This window comes from Dreissena polymorpha, chromosome 5, assembly GCF_020536995.1.
Source record: "Dreissena polymorpha isolate Duluth1 chromosome 5, UMN_Dpol_1.0, whole genome shotgun sequence".
Classification (NCBI taxonomy): Eukaryota; Metazoa; Mollusca; class Bivalvia; order Myida; family Dreissenidae; genus Dreissena; species Dreissena polymorpha.
The window spans coordinates 107,848,662-107,869,577 of record NC_068359.1 but is presented as its reverse complement, the minus strand read 5'-3'; the positions used below and the strand labels follow the sequence as shown (position 1 = coordinate 107,869,577).

The window sequence follows — 20,916 nt, the reverse complement described above, 5'->3', positions numbered from 1 at the left end:
GGTACCACTATCAATCATATTTCCGTACTTCGTAATCGATGACTTCGCGACCTGTATTAACCAGGATTTTAAAGGCGCCTGTTATTGGTTCAAAAAGAGGCTATATTCTGTAGATAGGTCATAAACTTATAAGTGTTAAACACTGTCCTATTCTACCAATTTTCAAGTGTGTTTGGAGTAGGAAAGTTCGGCTTGCCGTGGTTTCTTTGCCCACCCATCCTTGACAAATGGTTCCGGTCACCGGTCCTTCTGCTGAGACGTCTTATCTTACGTCCGTTTCAGCTTTATTTTTAAGATAATTGTATTAATCTCGGGATTATTTAATGACACAGATTTCCATCTTTTTGTCATTATTTACCACTATTCAGTGGTGTCTAGACTAGAAGATTATCTTGGCAAGAATATAGTTTATTCTACCACAACCTTCCTTACATCTTATACAGATGTGAGCAGATAAGGTTATGGACGATCACATAGAACAACGTATCTTGATTTTCTCAATTATGTGGTATCCTAACGAATATCACCTGCACATCTACATCTTGAAAAGCGAAAATTCTTTTTAGCTGTTTTTCATTTACAACACATTTTCACGATTCCTTTGTGATGGTTTCAACTATCACACATCGGTCGTGGTTTACTTACAGACACGGAGGTGATCATATTATCACTCCTTGTAACTGGAAATCAGGAACTTATTCGTTCTTTGCAAGAACAACACATTTTCTCTATCGTCTTTCTCATACCAGTTCGTCTCAACGCCCTGTTGGACGTTTTGTCCTGCAGTTCTTTTGAATTATTTTTCCGTTGGGTTCAATAATGTAATTGCGCATGCGCGGCAGTGAAGTTGCAGACGAGTTGCATGGTGTACATAGTATATCAAAGAATGTTGTTTATCATCAAACGCTAGTTATTAGCGTTATGCGATCGTATATCGCAGTGTATACCGGTATGCTGAACAACGTCAACAATGCAGTTCACAGAAATCGATCCAGCAGGGTGTGCGATTGTTATACATTCGTCCATTGACATAAACTGGAATATCTTGCCTTCTTGGTGAGTTTTTGCAATAACTGAGTTTTTGCCATAATTTCATGAAATATACTAAATGAACCATGGGATTATGGTTCTACGACCTTTTAAGTCTCCTGTACAATTATTTTCAGGAAACTTCTTCACAGGTCAAATATCATATCTCACTGAGACATATTTTTACTGATCCAAACATGTGCCACTTCATGTCTGGCCATTAATAACTTTTAGTTATCTCCACAGAAGAACGTTTTTCTGTTAGAGTTTCAATCCTTGTTACTTGTGCAAGGATAATTCCATCAGAACTGTATAAAGGTTCTATGGAAATTCATTTTTTACTGGGTAATTGGGAGCATAGTTATTACCTTAATCACTCTGCTAGATACATAGAGTTTTTTCTCATCTTTTTCTTGATGATAAGAAATTTGTTCTTTTCTTCATCAAAGGATAGAGATTATGCTTTCGTATACCTTGTTTTGTGTAAGTCATCGCAACTCTGTGCTGTCTTACCTATTTTGGAACTGATCCAAACTATGGAACGTCAACACTATGTTTTTCGTTCCTTTACCTTCTTAAGCGGTTTTGACTTGTGTAACATGTTGGGATGCTTAATGAGCTCCCTATGAACCTTTTTCATCAGGCTTATTAACAGTTCCAATATAATTTTAAGACGGTTTTCCTTCTTATTATGGCTTTTACCATACGGAGAAGTGAAATTCATGCTTTTTCTGTTGAATACGACCAATTCCAGTTGGATCTACTGTCGTTTTCACTTTGTTGTGTCAGCCAGGATTCCTTGCTTAATATCAAGTCCTCTATATGGCTTCTACCTTCAAGTTTCCAAGTTTTCTTAAACTGGTTGTCATGAAGATGAGGATAAACTTCTTTGGGCAATCAGGGCTTTGAAGTTCTATCTCAGCAGTGTTAGTCAGAAGTCCATTCGAGGTTCTCAAAGACACTCTTCTTTTCCCCAAAAAAGGGGGGGGAGATGTGTCTGTGGCTTCTATTTCTCGGGGTTAGACCTCGACTAACGAAGTTAATCTTATCCTATCTAAGGATTCATTCCTTTTTAGGATCTGACCGCATGAATTAAGAGCTCTGTCTGTTTTGTGGGCATATATTAATCACACCCCACTTTTTGACGTGCTCTAAGCTGTTTACTGGAGGAATCCGACCACCTTGTCATCTTTTTATCTTCGTTTTCTGAAGTGCCAACAATACAATTTGTATACGTTTGGGCTTGTTGTGGTTTCACTAACGGTAGTGTCTTCTTTACGACATAGACATATTACTCTGTCCGAGAAGTCATAATTAATACCGTTTTAACGAAGATTACCGTACTTGATATCATTAGCTGATAACCCTGTTTATGGGTTCTACTGTGTTGGGAAAATATATACGAACCTTCCCACTGCAGCTGCAAAATCAGCATACGATAACAGGTCAGTATTTATGACATTAAAACAAATTTTTTAAATAAAATTCATTTTAATTATAAAATACTTACCTGTTATCGGTAATTCCCGCCTCCAACCCCGCTATTTGATTAATATTTTTGTATATATATTGAAAGAATATTGAGGGTTGGTTACCGATTTTTGGCTAGGTTGCATTGCACTATGTTTAACCTGGCCTGTATTACGGTATTGAGGTGGCGGATTCCCAGTTAAAATTCCGGATGAGTTATTTCCCCTTGGAAAGTATAAGCATACGATAACAGGTAAGTATTTAATAATTAAAATGAATTTTATTTAAAAAATTTGTGTTTCTTGTCTCTTATTTATTATGCCCCCCTTCGAAGAAGAGGGGTATATTGTTTTGCTCATGTCGGTCCGTCTGTCCGTCCATCAGATGGTTTACCGATGATAACTCAAGCACGCTTAGGCCTAGGATCATGAAACTTCATAGGTACATTGATCATGACTGGCAGATGACCCCTATTGATTTTCAGGTCACTAGGTCAAAGGTCAAGGTCACAGTGACTCAAAATAGTAAAATGGTTTTGGGATGATTACTCAAGAACGCTGAGGCCTAGGATCATGAAACTTCATAGGTACATTGATCATGACTGGCAGATGACCCCTATTGATTTTCAGGTCACTAGGTCAAAGGTCAAGGTCACAGTGACTCAAAATAGTTAAATGGTTTCCGGATGATAACTCAAAAATGCTTAGGCCTAGTATCATGAAACTTCATAGGTACATTGATCATGACTGGCAGATGACCCCTATTGATTTTCAGGTCACTAGGTCAAAGGTCAAGGTCACAGTTACTCAAAATAGTGAAATGGTTTCCGGATGATAACTCAAGAATGCTTACGCTTAGGATCATGAAACTTCTTAGGTACATTGATCATGACTGGCAAATGACCCCTATTGATTTTCAGGTCACTAGGTCAAAGGTCAAGGTCACAGTGACTCGAAACAGTAAAATGGTTGCCGGATGATAACTCAAGAACGCTTACGCCTAGGATCATGAAACTTCATAGGTACATTGATCATGACTGGCAGATGACCCCTATTGATTTTCAGGACACTAGGTCAAAGGTCAAGGTCACAGTAATTCATTAATTTTGTTTGTCCAAAACTGTAACCTTGGTTAAAGCTTTGCAATATCTAAAATGGTTTCTGGATGATGACTCAAGAATGCTTACGCCTCGGATCATAAAACTTCATAGGTACATTGATCATGACTGGCAGATGACCCCTATTGATTGTCAGGTCACTTGGTCAAAGGTCAAGGTCACAGTGGCAAAAACGTATTCACACAATGGCTGCCACTACAACTGACAGCCCATATGGGGGGCATGCATGTTTTACAAACAGCCCTTGTTTACATCTAGTTGGCACAAATTGAAGTTTCTGGATCCTTTTACGAACCCAGTTGTTCACATTTTGAAAGGAAGTATACAGAAGTATGTCTATTATCAAATCCTTGAATTGATATTGAACCTCTGTACAAAGAAAACTGATATCAAGTTTTCCTGCATGTTTGGATATAAGTGTCATTTAATTCTGAATCATTTCATGTCATTTTTTGGAAAATAATGTTGCTGTCTGCACTGGCTTTTGGGGACGACACTTTTCACCTTAACTGGATGTTCGTTTATGAGAGACTTCCTAAATTTGAAATAAAATAATTAAAAGCGGAAATTGTTGTCCCTGATTTGCATGTGCTGACACGCATAAAGTCCAGTTTCCCCAGAATGCAGCTCAAATGATTCCATGTTATGCTTACAGATACATCCTGTCATCACATGGAAGGGTCACTATGGAGAAGCAGTTTGGGAACCAGCCAGTGGCATTTGCTTTACAAGCAACAGTGAAGGTGGGACCAGTTCTTGTTTCTTTTTTGAGATTTGAAAATTTAACTATAAAATAAATGGGGCTATCATGCACCTTGCTGTCATCCATTTTACATCATATTCATATATGTACACGTATATTTGTTTTTAAAAGGCCTCTCATGGTTTGTTGGCCTCCAACTTAGAAATAAACTGTACATATTTTTTTCATAAGGATTTGGGTTTTAAAGATAGGGTTGAGGGTGGTAGTTGTGTTCATAAATAAACATATAAGCTCTGAAAAAAAGTGTTTCATGCATAGGCTTAAAGAGTCTTCCCAAATTAGCCAGTGCAGTCCACACAGGCTAATCAGGTACGACACTTTCCGATTTTGAAGTTGTTGTTTTTTTCAAAAAGTCTATTCTTAGCAAAAATCCAGTTTGTGCATAAAGTTTCGACTTAGACTAGCCTGCATGACTGCACATGTTTTCTGGGACTACACTTTATGCATTAATCCCAGTTTTTCCAGAAATAGGCTCATAAATAAGTGGAAGTTTGATACAAAATTAACAATGTTACAGGACTTGACGGTGCATTACTCTAGTTTCTGCCAGTTCACATCCCTGACTGACTACCTGCCAGCTAGCTGCCAGGTGTTCATGCTGGGATGGCCCCACTATGGCTGCCAGGGAGAGGTGCTAGACACTGACCTGCAGAGTGGCCGGGTCAGAATCAACCTGTCTATCATCGAGGAGCCTAAACTGAGTGATGTGCTCAACAACCAGGCGGTTTGTGTTTGTTCTGTTCTTATGTTAGGGTTAAAAATAAATAGTGTATTTTTTGTCGAATGTGGGGCTATTTTTTGGCCAAATTCCAAAAATTGAAAGGTATATATTTTTCCCAAAATGACTGCCTAAAATTTCCATTTGAAGGTTTCCGTAATTATAGTGTCCACTTGCTTGTAAGCACCTTCTAATTGCATCTCCGCATGATCAAAAATGAATTATGCAAAATGTCTTGTACAAATATTCCATTATTTTGCTCAGGTTTGTAACTTTAAATGTTGAATATTCATGCCATTTTAGGAAATGAGTTGAGTATTTTAAGATAATTTCTACATCTAAAGCGAGGCTAAAATGTATTTTTCTGAATGAACTTGTTGTCTAAAATAAAATTAAATATGTATTCTTGTCACTTGAATTAGGAGTTTGCCAGTAAAACTATGTGTATTCCCACAGGACCATGATGAGCAGTATTTCCAAGGGTATGTGCTTGCTCAGAGACTTGGCATCAGCAGCCACCTGTTCTCTCGACTCACAGGCTGTGTATTCATCACCGCCGGCATTGCCGAGGTAGTCAGTCAGCAGCAGAACCCTCATAGGTGAGTAGTCTGCAGAGGTAGTCAGTCAGCAGCAGAACCCTCATAGGTGAGTAGTCTGCAGAGGTAGTCAGTCAGCAGCAGAACCCTCACAGGTGAGTAGTCTGCAAAGGTAGTCAGTCAGCAGCAGAACCCTCATAGGTGAGTAGTCTGCAGAGGTAGTCAGTCAGCAGCAGAACCCTCACAGGTGAGTAGTCTGCAGAGGTAGTAAGTCAGCAGCAGAACCCTCACAGGTGAGTAGTCTGCAGAGGTAGTCAGTCAGCAGCAGAACCCTCACAGGTGAGTAGTCTGCAGAGGTAGTCAGTCAGCAGCAGAACCCTCATAGGTAAGTAGTCTGCAGAGGTAGTCAGTCAGCTGCCGAACCCTCATAGGTGAGAAGTCTGCAGAGGTAGTCAGTCAGCAGCAGAACCCTCACAGGTGAGTAGTCTGCAGAGGTAGTCAGTCAGCAGCAGAACCCTCACAGGTGAGTAGTCTGCAGAGGTAGTCAGTCAGCAGCAGAACCCTCATAGGTGAGTAGTCTGCAGAGGTAGTCAGTCAGCTGCAGAACCCTCACAGGTGAGTAGTCTGCAGAGGTAGTCAGTCAGCAGCAGAACCCTCACAGGTGAGTAGTCTGCAGAGGTAGTCAGTCAGCAGCAGAACCCTCATAGGTGAGTAGTCTGCAGAGGTAGTCAGTCAGCTGCAGAACCCTCATAGGTGAGTAGTCTGCAGAGGTAGTCAGTCAGCAGCAGAACCCTCACAGGTGAGTAGTCTGCAGAGGTAGTCAGTCAGCAGCAGAACCCTCACAGGTGAGTAGTCTGCAGAGGTAGTCAGTCAGCAGCAGAACCCTCATAGGTGAGTAGTCTGCAGAGGTAGTCAGTCAGCAGCAGAACCCTCATAGGTGAGTAGTCACCCTTTACCACTCAGATACGCATTTTGGAGCATTTGTAGTATCCTAGAAAATCACATTTCATTTAAGACATTTCTTAGAAGATTCAAGTTTTACAGGTTTCATTTTAATGGTGAGCAGCAAACAGCATAAAACCTGCTGGTTGCATATGTCTATTGTCACTGTGCCTCTAAGCGGGAAAGGGTTAAGATTTCATGAAAGCCAAAAGAGCCCATCAGCTTTAGTGCAAAGATGGCTGATAAGCCTTTCTGGCTCTCAACTTATAATTTTCATATGAAATCAAAAACGAGCAATATGGTTAAATGGGGCCAATGTTCAGAGGCGTCAAAGTTCAGGATTATTCCTGAAATCAGGATTTTGGCCCTTAAGGACCAATTTTGATTTTGATATAAATCAGAGGATTTGTTTCTGGAATTTTACGATTATTGTCACAAAATGTCATTTTAAACACAAATTATTTTACTTTGACATATTGTTTACAAAGTTATATACAATAGTTAACAAAGTTACATGAATTATTAACCCTTTTTTTGCTCTGGCCCCAAAACGATAGGCCTATTTTCAGGATTTTAGATTTTGGCCAATTGACACCCCTGAATGTTATTCTGAGGACAGTTAAAAAATGGTATTTAATTGTTGTGTTTGGTTAAAAACAGCAGCTGGTGTCGTATTCTTTAGTTTGAAAAGAAAGATCTTACTTTGAAAAATTATTTTACTCCCTGTTAACAATTGAATTTTCAAAAAAAAAATGTTTTTAACCAGGAAGTTAAAAATCCTGGCTAATAGATTGGGATACGGCAGGATGGAATGCATGAATTTCACAGGTGGTTTTGGAAGATATAGTTTTTATTGACAAATCTGAATAAAGGTTGCATGGAGACCTATATTGGGGTTGCATTTGGAACCAGTTGGGTCATGGTACTGTATTTTAAAAATAGAAAAAATGTTTCCACTAAATAACTTGAGTTTTTATGGGAAAATTGTTCTGAAATTTGGTAATGTTGATAGTTTAGTGACATTTGCATATCAGACTGTTTTGCACCTTTCAGGGTAAATGTGGGTTTGAACTTGAAGTTCACGAAACGCCAGGAGGAGGTACCAGGCTTCACCAAGCTTGCAGAAGGGAACCAGTGGCTCTACTCCAATAAATGTGTGGAGATTCTCAAAGAGTACATGAAGAAGTAAGTATATCAAAGTGGCCATTTATCCAACAAAAGATTATCTATTGAATAAATTCGAGTTGTTTATGGAATTACAAAAACATATTGCTATCTTAGCCAGTTTGATCTCTGCTTTCTTCTTTACAATCCCAACTAGTTTCACATAAAAGCGGAAAATTTCCTCTCTTATTAGCCTATGCAGACTTGGACGACACTGTACGCACATGCATTAAGCCCACACTTTCTCTTATACTTGAGTTATAAAGTGTTATAAAAGCAATATGTCATATATTGCAAGAAGAATAAGACGGTCTATTTTACGCGTGACTAGTTAAGGTTAACCCTATGAGATGAATGAGAGGCAGTGGCATATGAGGCATGTTTTGATACATCAGGCATTTACAGATGTATTGGAGGCATATGATATAGCCATTATCCCGCAAGTCTGTTTTTAACTTAACTCACTCACATCACTTGATCATATTTTTTACCATGGCATTGACCTACTTTTGGACATGAAATAATTCAGTATGTCTAGATTCTTGAGTAACTCAAATACCTGTGTTTTGTTTAATATCAATACTTCCTGCTGCAAAGCTTTGATACTATATGATGTCTATGCATACTTCCAACACACAAAAATCCCCTGACCTCATTTTGACTTTGAAAATATACCTAGACTTGAAATGGGCCAATCAATTATTACTTAAGAAGCTTCTACTAGAAACATATGCTTTTATTGAATGCAGCATGTTGTTTCTACCTTTAACATGCTTTGTCACAAGCTGAAAATTAATTAGACAGGTAAAAAGAAACAGTAAGAACAGTCGCACCACTGATTAATGAGCTTGACCATATCTAATGCAGTATTTATTGTAAAATACAATACAGAAAATACAAATAATTAAATTTTGTCTTTCCAGGTTCCCTGAAATGTTTGAGATTTTATCAAAGTCTGACCCGAAAGGAAACGATAACTTCTATGAGTCTGAAGTGATACCTGCACATTGGTAATTGTTTAATGTATTAGTCTGCAGCCTATAATTCAATACTTGGTGTATGTACATGTTAGATTGTGAAAATATACCACAGTATTTAATATAACCAAAATATCCAAAATAATATAAAAACAATTGGTTGATGAAATCGTTAATATATTATATGACTGAAATACTGTTGAAAAATGAAATGAAAAACAGCCAAAATATACAAAAAACAAAATTTACCCTTGCACAAAAACAGACTGATAATACTTTTAACTGAGTTCAATAATATTTTTGTTCAAAAAAATGCAAACCACTATTTTCTTTCGACAATAATTATGTGAGACAACCATGATCATATTGAGAAAATACATTTTGTAACATTTTGATCACTCAATAACAAATTATTGGTAATTGGAACCCATAAATGATAACAGCTTCATCATCCATGAAATGTTGATATATTGTAACTGCACCAGAATTATATTATACTGTTAACATAATACTTTACATATAAATTTAGCATATTCTCAAAAAAGGTGTCACATGATGTCAAGCATGATTTTGCCATATTCAGCTCCTACAAGTTGAAGGATGTACAGGAGTACATCAAGGGACTTGCATGCACGAATGTTAAATCACAGAAGATAGGGGCCGACCTTGTGCCTGAGGGGGTTATACTGTCGCTGCAGAGGGAGACAGACAAGATTGTGGTTAGGAAATTACTGGGTTTTCTTTTTTGGGAAAAGTTCTCATTTTTAAGCTTTCATGCCTTAGAAAAGATTGTTTAATGAATAAAGTCATCGTCATTATTGTATGTTTTAAAACATTGAAGTGAAATAAATCGCAAACCCAATAATGAAGCTCACACAGATCTGATATCCAGTCATGACTTGGCCTTGTTAACCTATTTATTGAAGCCATTTTGTATTGAAAGGGTTAAAGCGCCACTTTTAAGATTTTTCTTATTGAAGACTTTAAATTATTATTATTAGCTCGACTATTATATATGAAATATATATTGTGGAGCTATCCTACTCACCCCGGCGTTGGCGTTTCCGTTTCCGTTAGCGTGCAAATGTTAAAGTTTTCGTGCTACCCCAATTATTTTCATTGTCCCTTGACATATTGCTTTCATATTTTGTATACTTGTTTACCAACATGACCCCCAACCTATAAACAAGAGCAGACAACTCTATCAAGCATTTCGTCATAATTATGGCCCCTTTTCCACTTAGAATATGCAGCAAATGTTAAAGTTTTCGTACTACCCCATTTATTTTCATTGTCCCTTGACATATTGCTTTCATATTTTGCATACTTGTTTACCAACATCACCCCAACCTATAAACAAGAGCAGACAACTCTATCAAGCATTTTGTCATTATTATTGCCCCTTTTATACTTAGAATATGCATATTATTGATAAATCTATGTTAAAGTTTGCGTACTACCCCAAATATTTCCTATATACTTTGACATATTGCTTTTATATGTTGCATACTTGTTTACCAACATGACCCCAACCTAAAAACAAGAAAAGACCACTGTATCAAGCATTTTTACATAATTATGGCCCCTTTTACACTTAGATAATTGAACATTTTGCTTAAATTGCCATAACTTCTTTATTTATGATCACATTGTATTATTACTTTGACAAAACAACACTTACCTGAATACCACAATGGATTCCACCCAAACAATACCCCACGCCTCTACCCAGAATCCCTTCCCCCCCCCCCAACCCCCCCCCCCATTTTTTTTTTTAAATCATCTAATAAATTATCCCACCCCACATTATACCCCTCTCACACCCTACCCCCCCTACCCCAAAAGATCGTCTAATAAATGACCACACCCCACATTATACCCCCTCTCAACACACACCCCCCCCAAATTGTTTTTATTTTTTTTCCTTTTATTTTTGACAGATCGTCTAATAAATTATTGAATATGAGCAATTTCCCCATGATGGCTTACTTTATAATGTCAAGCACTCAAATAGTGGAGCGCCCTGCCCTCTGACAGCTCTTGTTTTTTAAACTGACACCAATAGATTTTTTTCAAAATGTAAATTTAGAGTTTAATATTATTGCAAATCCTAACATGAGCTTTATCATGGTAGTACTGGATTTATGCAGTTTCATCTTGTTCCTAAAACACTTACTACAGCACTGTCATGTTTACAAAGTTGTTTCTATATGCTTGTTTTTTATAACCACAAATGTGTGAAACACATTTTTATAACAGTTACAAGTTTACTCAATAAAGTTATCATTAATTATTAATTTTGGTGGTTAATTGCAGGAGATAAACAGAAAACGCCAGAAAAGGATTAAAATGCAAGTGAAGCCTCATCTTCTGTATCGGGTAAGTTAAGTGATCTAGACTCAGGGTTCAAGTGAAGCCTAAATATCTGTATCGGGTAAGTTTAGTGATCTAGTCTCAGGATTCAAGTGAAGCCTAAATATCTGTATCGGGTAAGTTTAAATATCTAGTCTCAGGGTTCAAGTGAAGCCTCACCTTCTGTATAAGGTAAGTTAAGTGATCTAGTCACAGGGTTCAAGTGAAGCCTCATCTTCTGTATCGGGTAAGTTAAGTGATCTAGTCTCAGGGTTCAAGTGAAGCCTCACCATCTGTATAAGGTAAGTTAAGTGATCTAGTCTCAGGGTTCAAGTGAAGCCTCATCTTCTGTATCGGGTAAGTTTAGTGATCTAGTCTCAGGGTTCAAGTGAAGCCTCACCTTCTGTATAAGGTAAGTTAATTGATCTAGTCTCAGGGTTCAAGTGAAGCCTCATCTTCTGTATCGGGTAAGTTAAGTGATCTAGACTCAGGGTTCAAGTGAAGCCTCACCTTCTGTATCGGGTAAGTTTAAATATCTAGTCTCAGGGTTCAAGTGAAGCCTCACCTTCTGTATCGGGTAAGTTTAGTGATCTAGTCTCAGGGTTCAAGTGAAGCCTAAATATCTGTATCGGGTAAGTTTAAATATCTAGTCTCAGGGTTCAAGTGAAGCCTCACCTTCTGTATCGGGTAAGTTTAGTGATCTAGTCTCAGGGTTCAAGTGAAGCCTCATCTTCTGTGTAAGGTAAGTTTAGTGATCTAGTCTCAGGGTTCAAGTGAAGCCTCACCATCTGTATAAGGTAAGTTAAGTGATCTAGTCTCAGGGTTCAAGTGAAGCCTCACAATCTGTATCGGGTAAGTTTAGTGATCTAGACTAGGGGTTCAAATGAGGCCTTTCCCTCTGTATTGGATAAGTTAAGTAATCTAGACCCAGGGTTCAAGTGAAGCCTCACCTTCTGTAAAGGTAAGTTTAGTAATCTAGACTCAGGGTTCAAGTGAAGCCTCACCTTCTGTAAAGGTAAGTTTAGTAATCTAGACTCAGGGTTCAAGTGAAGCCTCACCTTCTGTATAAGGTAAGTTTAGTAATCTAGACTCAGGGTTCAAGTGAAGCCTCACCTTCTGTAAAGGTAAGTTTAGTAATCTAGACTCAGGGTTCAAGTGAAGCCTCACCTTCTGTATAAGGTAAGTTTAGTAATCTAGTCTCAGGGTTCAAGTGAAGCCTCACCTTCTGTATAAGGTAAGTTTAGTGATCTAGACTCAGGGTTCAAGTGAAGCCTTATTTTCTGTATAAGGTAAGTTTAGTGATCTAGACTCAGGGTTCAAGTGAAGCCTCACCTTCTGCATCGGGTAAGTTTAGTGATCTAGTCTCAGGGTTCAAGTGAAGCCTCACCTTCTGTATAAGGTAAGTTTAGTGATCTAGACTCAGGGTTCAAGTGAAGCCTTATTTTCTGTATAAGGTAAGTTTAGTAATCTAGACTCAGGGTTCAAGTGAAGCCTCACCTTCTGTATAAGGTAAGTTTAGTGATCTAGACTCAGGGTTCAAGTGAAGCCTTATTTTCTGTATAAGGTAAGTTTAGTGATCTAGACTCAGGGTTGAAGTGAAGCCTCACCTTCTGTATAAGGTAAGTTTAGTGATCTAGACTCAGGGTTCAAGTGAAGCCTTATTTTCTGTATAAGGTAAGTTAAGTGATCTAGACTCAGGGTTCAAGTGAAGCCTCACCTTCTGCATCGGGTAAGTTTAGTGATCTAGACTCGGGGTTCAAGTGAAGCCTTATTTTCTGTATCGGGTAAGTTAAGTGATCTAGTCTCAGGGTTCAAGTGAAGCCTCACCATTTGTATCGGGTAAGTTTAGTTGTCTAGACTCAGGTTTCACGTAAAGCATCACTTGTTCTTGTTTGTAGTTGTGACTGTCATGTTGGACACATCTGGCAGCTTATTAGTATTAAGCTTGCCAACTCATGTAAACAATTAGGTTACATCATGACATGGTGTATCACTGATGTATAGCAGTTTCACTGTCTGTCTGTCTGTTTCTCCTTCTATGAGCAGTTTCCTGTCTTAGCCATAGATTTGCAACATTTTGATTATTTTTTTGGTTATTTGGCTCAAATATGCACAATCATAAGACAATATGTTATCTGAAACACCTGTCTTCTAAGCTCAAAGGTCAAAGTCAGATAAGGAAATCTAAGGTAAAATTCCCAGTTTAAGCCATAACATTGTCATGTTTGGGAGTTTTAAAACAAACGTTGAATGAGGTTGCGGCGACGTAATGTTTTATGAAGTACTGCACCATATCAGGGCTACCCCTTATCTATTTTTGTTGCATTCACTTACACAAACACTGCACATACACATTTTCAGAGAATATTAAACAAATGTTGGATAAAAATCAAATGCATTAGACTCAAAACAGTAGACTTCCAGGCTTGTGACTTTCCAATTGATCGTTCTAATCAAATTATTATGTGCCTATTATATTGATAAATGATAATGTAAAGTCAAAGTTCATGTGTGCTTTTTAGTGTATGAAAAGGAATCCTGAATCCATTTTCAAATATATGTTTGTCGGTATTTGAATATATTCAATTTTTTTTATTATTAACACCTAGATTCAACCTTCACTTAACCTTTCTATAACATGGTAGTCATATAAAACTATTGTTCTGTAATTAGCTTGATATTGTCAAACCCACACATAGATATTTGTGCACTTATGAATCAGGATGATATTGGTAACTTGAATGAAAGCTTTTATTTTGAATTTACTTCATGTAAATGTTTGCTCTGAAATGTGCTTGGAGGGCTGGACAGCTGGAGCACTGGATAGTAAGCTTATGTTTAATGGCAACTGTCAAATAATCTCTTGTTAATTGATGTTAGCTGTCATCAACATTTTCATACACAAAAGCTGTCTTGAATATAACATAAAATGACTGTGTTTTGTAGTTGTACAAACCTCTGTGTGTATTCACTGTATAATAATTTTCTATCAAAATTTGAATATTTTAAAAATCCAATTTTGGAATCAATTTTGTAATATTCAAATATTCGTTCCCATTCTAAGTTATTTTACATGGTTAGAAACTAACACTTTGGTCATGTTTCTTTTAAAGTTCCTTGTTGAAAGGTTGTACTTTCTTAAAGATCTTGGAGCCCACCACTTATTCAAGGGGCTATTGGTTAGTGTTCCATTGCTTATATCCATCCGGATCCCAGGTTGTTCTATGTGCCTAGTTGCTCAAAACTTTACAATCAGTTAAGGTAACAAACAGTCTGTAAACATTCGATCTTAATAAAATAAATGTTTATAGCATTTTTATTATCAAGCATTTTCAATCGGTTAGCTGTAGTAATAGCAGTAGTAAAAGCTGTAGCTATAGCAATAGCTATAGTAATAGCTGTAGTTATAGTTGTAGATATAGCAATAAATGTAGCAATAGCTATAGTAATAGCTGTAGTAATAGCTGTAGCAATAGATGTAGCAATAGATATAGTAATAGCTGTAGTAATAGGATAAAATGGTGTTTCAGATTGAATGATGCTTTTACAAAGTAGTGTGTACTGTTTTAATGTCTCCCATACATCTGTTGTAGCCAATGATTACAAGTGGGGCACTGATTCCGGACTCCAGTGCCACCTACCAGCTGTTTGATCGGGTGGTAAACACGCGCCAGGGATTCTCAGTACCGTTCGGACTCCGTGGTACGGTTGTGGGCATTGATCCAGCTGAGGTGGAAGTGAACATGATGTACGAAGTGCTGTTTGATGAAGACTTTGCTGGCGGTATTGCTATCAGGTACATTACCATACTATTTGTTCAGAACAATTTAAACCTGACCTGAAAATATTTTACCATTTACCATTGCATCATTTGATCATCTGGTCATGAGATAACCAATAAGGACATCATTTAAAATGTGTTTTCTTTGGGACAAATTTTGTAAGAAAACTATTTTGTCTAGATCAGTGTCCGACAAATCCATTGCCCGGAGCCCGGGGGCTACCAACATTTTTCATCGGGCTACTGAAATTTTCCAGCTGACGCCCGCCGGGCTACTATAAATCTATAAGAGCGGTAGCCCGGTTTATTGACAGACATGCGTAGAATAAACATGCTGACCATGTGTTTTTACACTGTGTATTGCTTATAATCCGATAACAAAGTGCAATCAATTAACTTATCAGTCACCGATCACTTGCAGTAATGTCTTAAACAGTAACAGTGTATTTTAATCATCCAATCAGAATCAACATTTGTCGTCTGCTAATAATATAATGAGAGCCGGTTGGATAGTTGGCGCACATGATGCAACATCATTTCGCAGTTTGGAATTCTTTGTTAACCGCAACAATGAGTAATTGCGATAACGTTTTTGATGTCGTTAAATATCCAAGGACGCCAAACATTAAATAAATCAAAACAATAGCGGATTCTTCAAACGCGTTAACGGGAACGAAACCGAAAATGAATATTAATGACAACTTTGTGAACGCGGTTAACACCTGCTAATTAGTTTGCATTGTCAATTAATAATTGGATTAATCAACTGTAAATCAATAATCCCATATATGCCCGATTTATAATATTTTTAAAACCAAATTATGGGTGGGTAATATAGACGATAAGAGTCATTAACACAAACGTTTGAAATTTTCTAAAGTGTCAAATGAATTTCGGAATATGGTTCTATTTAAAGATATGATGAAATAAGCTCCCAATCAGGACCGTTGTATTGCAACATGCGTAAATAACCTGCCACGGTTTGCACGTGTTGTGTACAGCTATTTTAGGTTACAAAATTCTACATTTAAGAAATGAATTTCTTTGTCCTGATAAAAAGCGCGCGAAAATTGGCGTGGGTGTATTTATTTGTAATTAAAAATTTCGTAGCAGGTACAACATTGAGATCATTTAATTTACATTAAAAGTTTCGTTGTGAATTTCATCTAAAGTACCGGGGTATCTCGCGAATTATTTGGCATTGACATTTTCTCTTAATAAAATATCATGTAAACACGCTGTATCGTTACCGTTATGCTGTATCAGTTCCTTCATTATTGAAACAATTGTTGTATTGTATACTGACTGCACACAAGTGTCGTAACATACGGATGCAATACGTAAATTCGGACAGTACTTAAAGTCGGACACAAGTACATGTAAATAAATGATTTAATACTCTTGATTTCTTGAAACTCTGTATTTGTTGTTAAAAAGGGCAATTGCATTGATTAACACCATACGAGTCAATCGTATTGATCATCTAAACGCTTTATTTACGTTTACGACTTAACGTGCTGACCGAATTTAAGTACACATACATGTGCACATACATGTAATATCTACATGTAGTATATGATTTTTTTTGGTACATTTACATTTAAGTACACGGTGCCTGTTCTGTAACATTAATTTACAATATTGACTGTGTACATCAGACTACTTGCTGTTTTATGTATATGTATGTATACATATTATGTATATGTAAATAAAGAAATAAAATAAAGATGAAAACCTGCCTCTTATCATTCTGTAGGAAAATTTTATGGGCTACCAAATATTTTTATTGGTAGCCCAGTGGGCTACCTGAAAAATAAGAAATTTGTCGGACACTGCTAGATGCTTGCTTGTTAAAGGCCATATGTTAATGCATAATGTCATAGCGTCTTAGACTATCCATTAAAAAATGGTTATGTAAGCATGCTATTAATGACCAAAGGCATCCTGCATGAACAATAACAGAAGTGGCAAATATTATAGTAATAATGTTGTGAAAACATAGAATCTTCAGTGTTGACCTCAAAGTATCTTGGATGGCTTTTACCCATAATTTGATCGATGACTCGGAAAAATTGACCAAGATCAATCTGAACTCCACAGATTTCAAACAAACTTAATGTTTTGATGGTTTCTATTCCAAATTCACTTCATTACAGCAGTGCTCCAGCTAGGATTTGAAAAGGGCAGGGGGGCTTTTTTGTCAAAAGGGCACTTTCGAAGCGCAGTATTTTGTCAAAAGGGCACTTTCGACGCGCAGTATTTTGTCAAAAGGGCACGTACGAGCGTGCGGGTGTTTCTGGAATGCTTCCTATTGCATGTGAATTTATATGTTATAAATAATTGTATTATTCCCATTATTATTAAACCATTCAAATATAATGTCTACAATGAGGATTAAAGTAATTACAATGTAATAAGAGATTTATGAATAATCATATGTAAAAAAAAAAAAAAAAAAATTATTTATTTTTTTTTGAGGGGGGGAGGGGGGGCAGGGCGCGGCGCCCTTCGATTTAGGCCTAGCTGGAGCACTGTTACAGTATCACAATCAATGTCTTTGTATATATATATAATTTGCTTACCTACCCAATACCAGCAACTCTGGATAGGCATAGGCCAAAAAAAAATTATTATAAAATAATTTAAACAATATAAAAAATTTACTACTTATACACTTTTTTGAGAACTTGCCAAAAGTTGTTAATTTTAAATAAATATGAACAGGTAATGAATTAATTTTTCTTTTAAGTTTATTTTCTGAAAATATTCAATACTTGCATGATGCATAAATAACTTGCCATATTTGAGGTCACAATATACCTACACAATTTCAATGTGAAAGCAATAACTTTAACGAAAAATAAAGTCAAACTTTTGCGCATAGAGACTCTCATAAACATACCTTTTCTTGAAGAGCATTCCAAGCCGAATTGATTTAAGCAATAAAAAAGATACATCACGCGACATGTAAGAAAGAACAAGACACGAATCAAAAGTCACTGTTTTACGGCCATCTATTTACTGGCTTCTCTCCAGTTCATGAGGATTTCCCGCCATCTGTCAAAGTCTTATGTAGTCTCCAACCTTCAGATAAAAGATTGAATTTTTAGTAAACAACAATATTTTCCCTGCCACATGCACACAGAAATATTCTAAAATAAAGTCATGGCAAGTGACCCTACAGAAAACCGTGTCTTTAAATAAATGATGTTCATGTTTTTAGAGAGTATAGCATTGCACTCCAAAATTATTTAATATATTGTAACCTTAATGTATTTTGCCTGGCACAATCAAACTTTTATGGTATAATTAAAAATTAAAATTCTTTCAAATGACAGGAATTCTTCTATGAGAGGCTACAGAATGCCACCATCAGCTCTTCTGAATCTGTCTCATGGCCAGCGCAAGAATGGTTCCAAACCAGACAATATCTCAGAGGCCCCGGCCCAGAATGCATACGGAAAACACAGGAACGTCAGCCAAGATTATACATACGCTGATGCCAGTGTAAATCATTCTCAGGGTCAAGGTAAAGGTCAGCAGATGCGGCCAGGCAGTTCAGGATACCATGACAACAGGGGAGGTCACAATGAAGGGCATACAGGTCGGGGCTCGGACAGTAGAGCAACTGGCCAGAGACATTATTCTGGGCCTGTAAACAAGGTTGGTTAGTTAATTTGTGTATTTTATTTTTCAATAGTGGGTTTTTTAATCTGGGTTTGCAGTTTTTATGCCCCGGTAGGGTGGCATTTAGCATTTGAACTGTCTGTCCGTCCGTCCGAAAACTTTTAGATTGGCCTTAACTTTTGCAATATTGAAGATAGCAACTTGATATTTGGCATGCATTTGTATCTCATGGAGCTGAACATTTTGAGTGGTGAAAGGTCAAGGTCATCCTTCAAGGTAAAAGTTAAAAAAAAAACAAGGGAAGTAACAAGCTTTAAAGGTAGATAATTTCTATTCATCATTTGGCAGGTACATACCATTTTTACAAGTGAAGTAATATTTTTTAAAGGCATATAATAAAAAGTGAAAAATTAAAATTTAATAAATCAAAGCGATGCAGTAGGGGGCATTGTGTTTCTGACGAACACATCTCTTGTTCAGTTCCCACTATTGGTGCTAGAGTGATTTAAACTTTGCGAATATGTTACCCACCTCATGAAGTTGCGCACCTCCATATTGTGGCTTAGAGATTTGACACAACTGTAGTTAAGGCCCCTTTTTATTCCTCCGGATCGAATGATCTGGGGGTTTATAGTTTTTTGCCTGTCTGTCTGTCATTGTATGTGTGTGTCTGTCTGTCCCAAAACTTTAACCTTGGTCATAACTTTTGCAATATTGAAGATAGCGACTTGATATTTAGCATGCATGTGTATCTCATGGAGCTGCACATTTTGAGTGATGAAAGGTCAAGGTCATTCTTCAAGGTCAAAAGTCAAATATATGGCTTCAAAACGGCGCAAAAGGGGGCATTGTGTTTCTGACAAACACATCTCTTGGTAATATCTTCTATTGAACCTGAGTTATGGCCCTTTCTTAGCCAAAAAAAAAGAAGAAAAATATAAATACTTGTATTATGTATTTTTTATTTTTTTAGCTCACCTGAGCGATAGCTCGAGGTGAGCTATTGTGATCACTCAGCGTCCGGCGTCCCTCCGTCCGTCCGTCCGTCTGTAAACAATTTGTAAACATCTTCTTCTACTAAACCATTGAGCCAATTTCAACTAAATTTCATGTGGAGCATCCCTAGGTTATGGGACAAAAGAATTGTTAAAAAAATTTGATCACATAACCAAGATGGCCGCCATGACCATATATGGTAAAAAACCGCTCATGAGATTTTCAAAAAATTTCACAGGGATGACCTTTGAGGGCTCCCCTGAAAAAGTTGTTCAAAGAAATTTGATTCGTCAAAAAACATGGCCGCAGGAGCTCGTTGAACTTTGCATGTTTATTCGTTTTTGCCTATTTTGTGAAAACTTTCAAAAATCTTCCACATTTTTTGTCTGATCCTTTCCAAATTTGCACAGTGTCTTTATATCAATGAGGACACGAACCCTACAAAAAATGAGCATTATTGGTCCATGAAGTACAGAATTACCTCCCCTTGAATTGAGAAAATGGTGTTTATGCAATAAAGTCCAAATTTTTCATCCAATTCTTTCCAAACTTGTAAGGATTTAGCATGGTTCAAACAAGGGAAACAACTACGGTTTATGCATGTTCTTTTTATTACAGATTTGCCTCCCTTTAATTCATTCAAAATCTCATTTTACAGCAGAGATTCCAAATCTGACCTGTAAATGAGCCCCATATTTACTGCCGGTGCTATGTTACCTTTTCCCATTTGATCATTCTTAAGTATTGGTCTTGTAATGCTGCTACTGCTACTGCTACTGCTACTGCTACTACTACTACTACTACTACTACTACTACTACTACTACTACTACTACTACTGCCACTACTACTACTACTTTTACCACTACTACTACTACTACTACCACTACTACTACTACTACTACTACTACTACTACTACTACTTCTACTACTACTTCTACTACTACTACTACTACTACTACTTCTACTACTACTACTACTACTACTACTACTACTACTACTACTACTACTACTACTACTACTACTACTACTTCTACTACACCACCACCACCACCACCACCATTCACAGTGACAAAAAACGTATTCACACAATGGCTGCTACTACAACTTATAGCCCATATAGGGGGGCATGCATGTTTTACAAACAGCCCTTGTTTCTATGGGATTTTAACCACAACTGTTCATGTTTATCTCCGACACATATTTTTAGGTCACCTGTCATGAAGTGACACGGTGAGCTTATGTGATCGTGTGATGTCCGGCGTCCGTTGTGCATGCCTGCGTGTGTCCGTGCGTCCGTCCGTCCGTCAACAATTTGTTTGTGTAGACAGCAGAGGTCACAGTTTGCATCCAATCTTGATGAAATTTGGTCAAAATGTTTATCTTGATGAAATCCGGTTTGGGATTGTATTTGGGTCATCTGGGGTCAAAAACAAGGTCACTAGG

General features: G+C 37.2%; 1 protein-coding gene and 1 long non-coding RNA gene across 3 annotated transcripts in view; both read left to right on the top strand.

Annotated features, from left to right (window-relative positions):
* Positions 1 to 20,916, top strand: part of LOC127880721 (5'-3' exoribonuclease 1-like) — a 92,502-nt gene that overhangs the window by 54,620 nt on the left and 16,966 nt on the right. Inside the window, exons 21-29 of the mRNA XM_052428078.1 lie at positions 4,272 to 4,359; positions 4,897 to 5,103; positions 5,554 to 5,696; positions 7,629 to 7,760; positions 8,663 to 8,749; positions 9,300 to 9,435; positions 11,033 to 11,095; positions 14,662 to 14,864; positions 18,188 to 18,512. Coding sequence (XP_052284038.1) covers positions 4,272 to 4,359; positions 4,897 to 5,103; positions 5,554 to 5,696; positions 7,629 to 7,760; positions 8,663 to 8,749; positions 9,300 to 9,435; positions 11,033 to 11,095; positions 14,662 to 14,864; positions 18,188 to 18,512 — 1,384 coding nt within the window. The remainder of the gene's footprint in view (positions 1 to 4,271; positions 4,360 to 4,896; positions 5,104 to 5,553; positions 5,697 to 7,628; positions 7,761 to 8,662; positions 8,750 to 9,299; positions 9,436 to 11,032; positions 11,096 to 14,661; positions 14,865 to 18,187; positions 18,513 to 20,916) is intronic.
* Positions 11,161 to 12,626, top strand: LOC127880723 (uncharacterized). Of its 2 annotated transcripts, none has more exons than XR_008049713.1 (3): positions 11,161 to 11,260; positions 12,084 to 12,302; positions 12,523 to 12,626. It is a non-coding gene; the product is annotated as an uncharacterized LOC127880723 (long non-coding RNA). The 2 variants fall into 2 exon arrangements; XR_008049714.1 differs by lacking the exon at positions 11,161 to 11,260 and adding an exon at positions 11,449 to 11,480.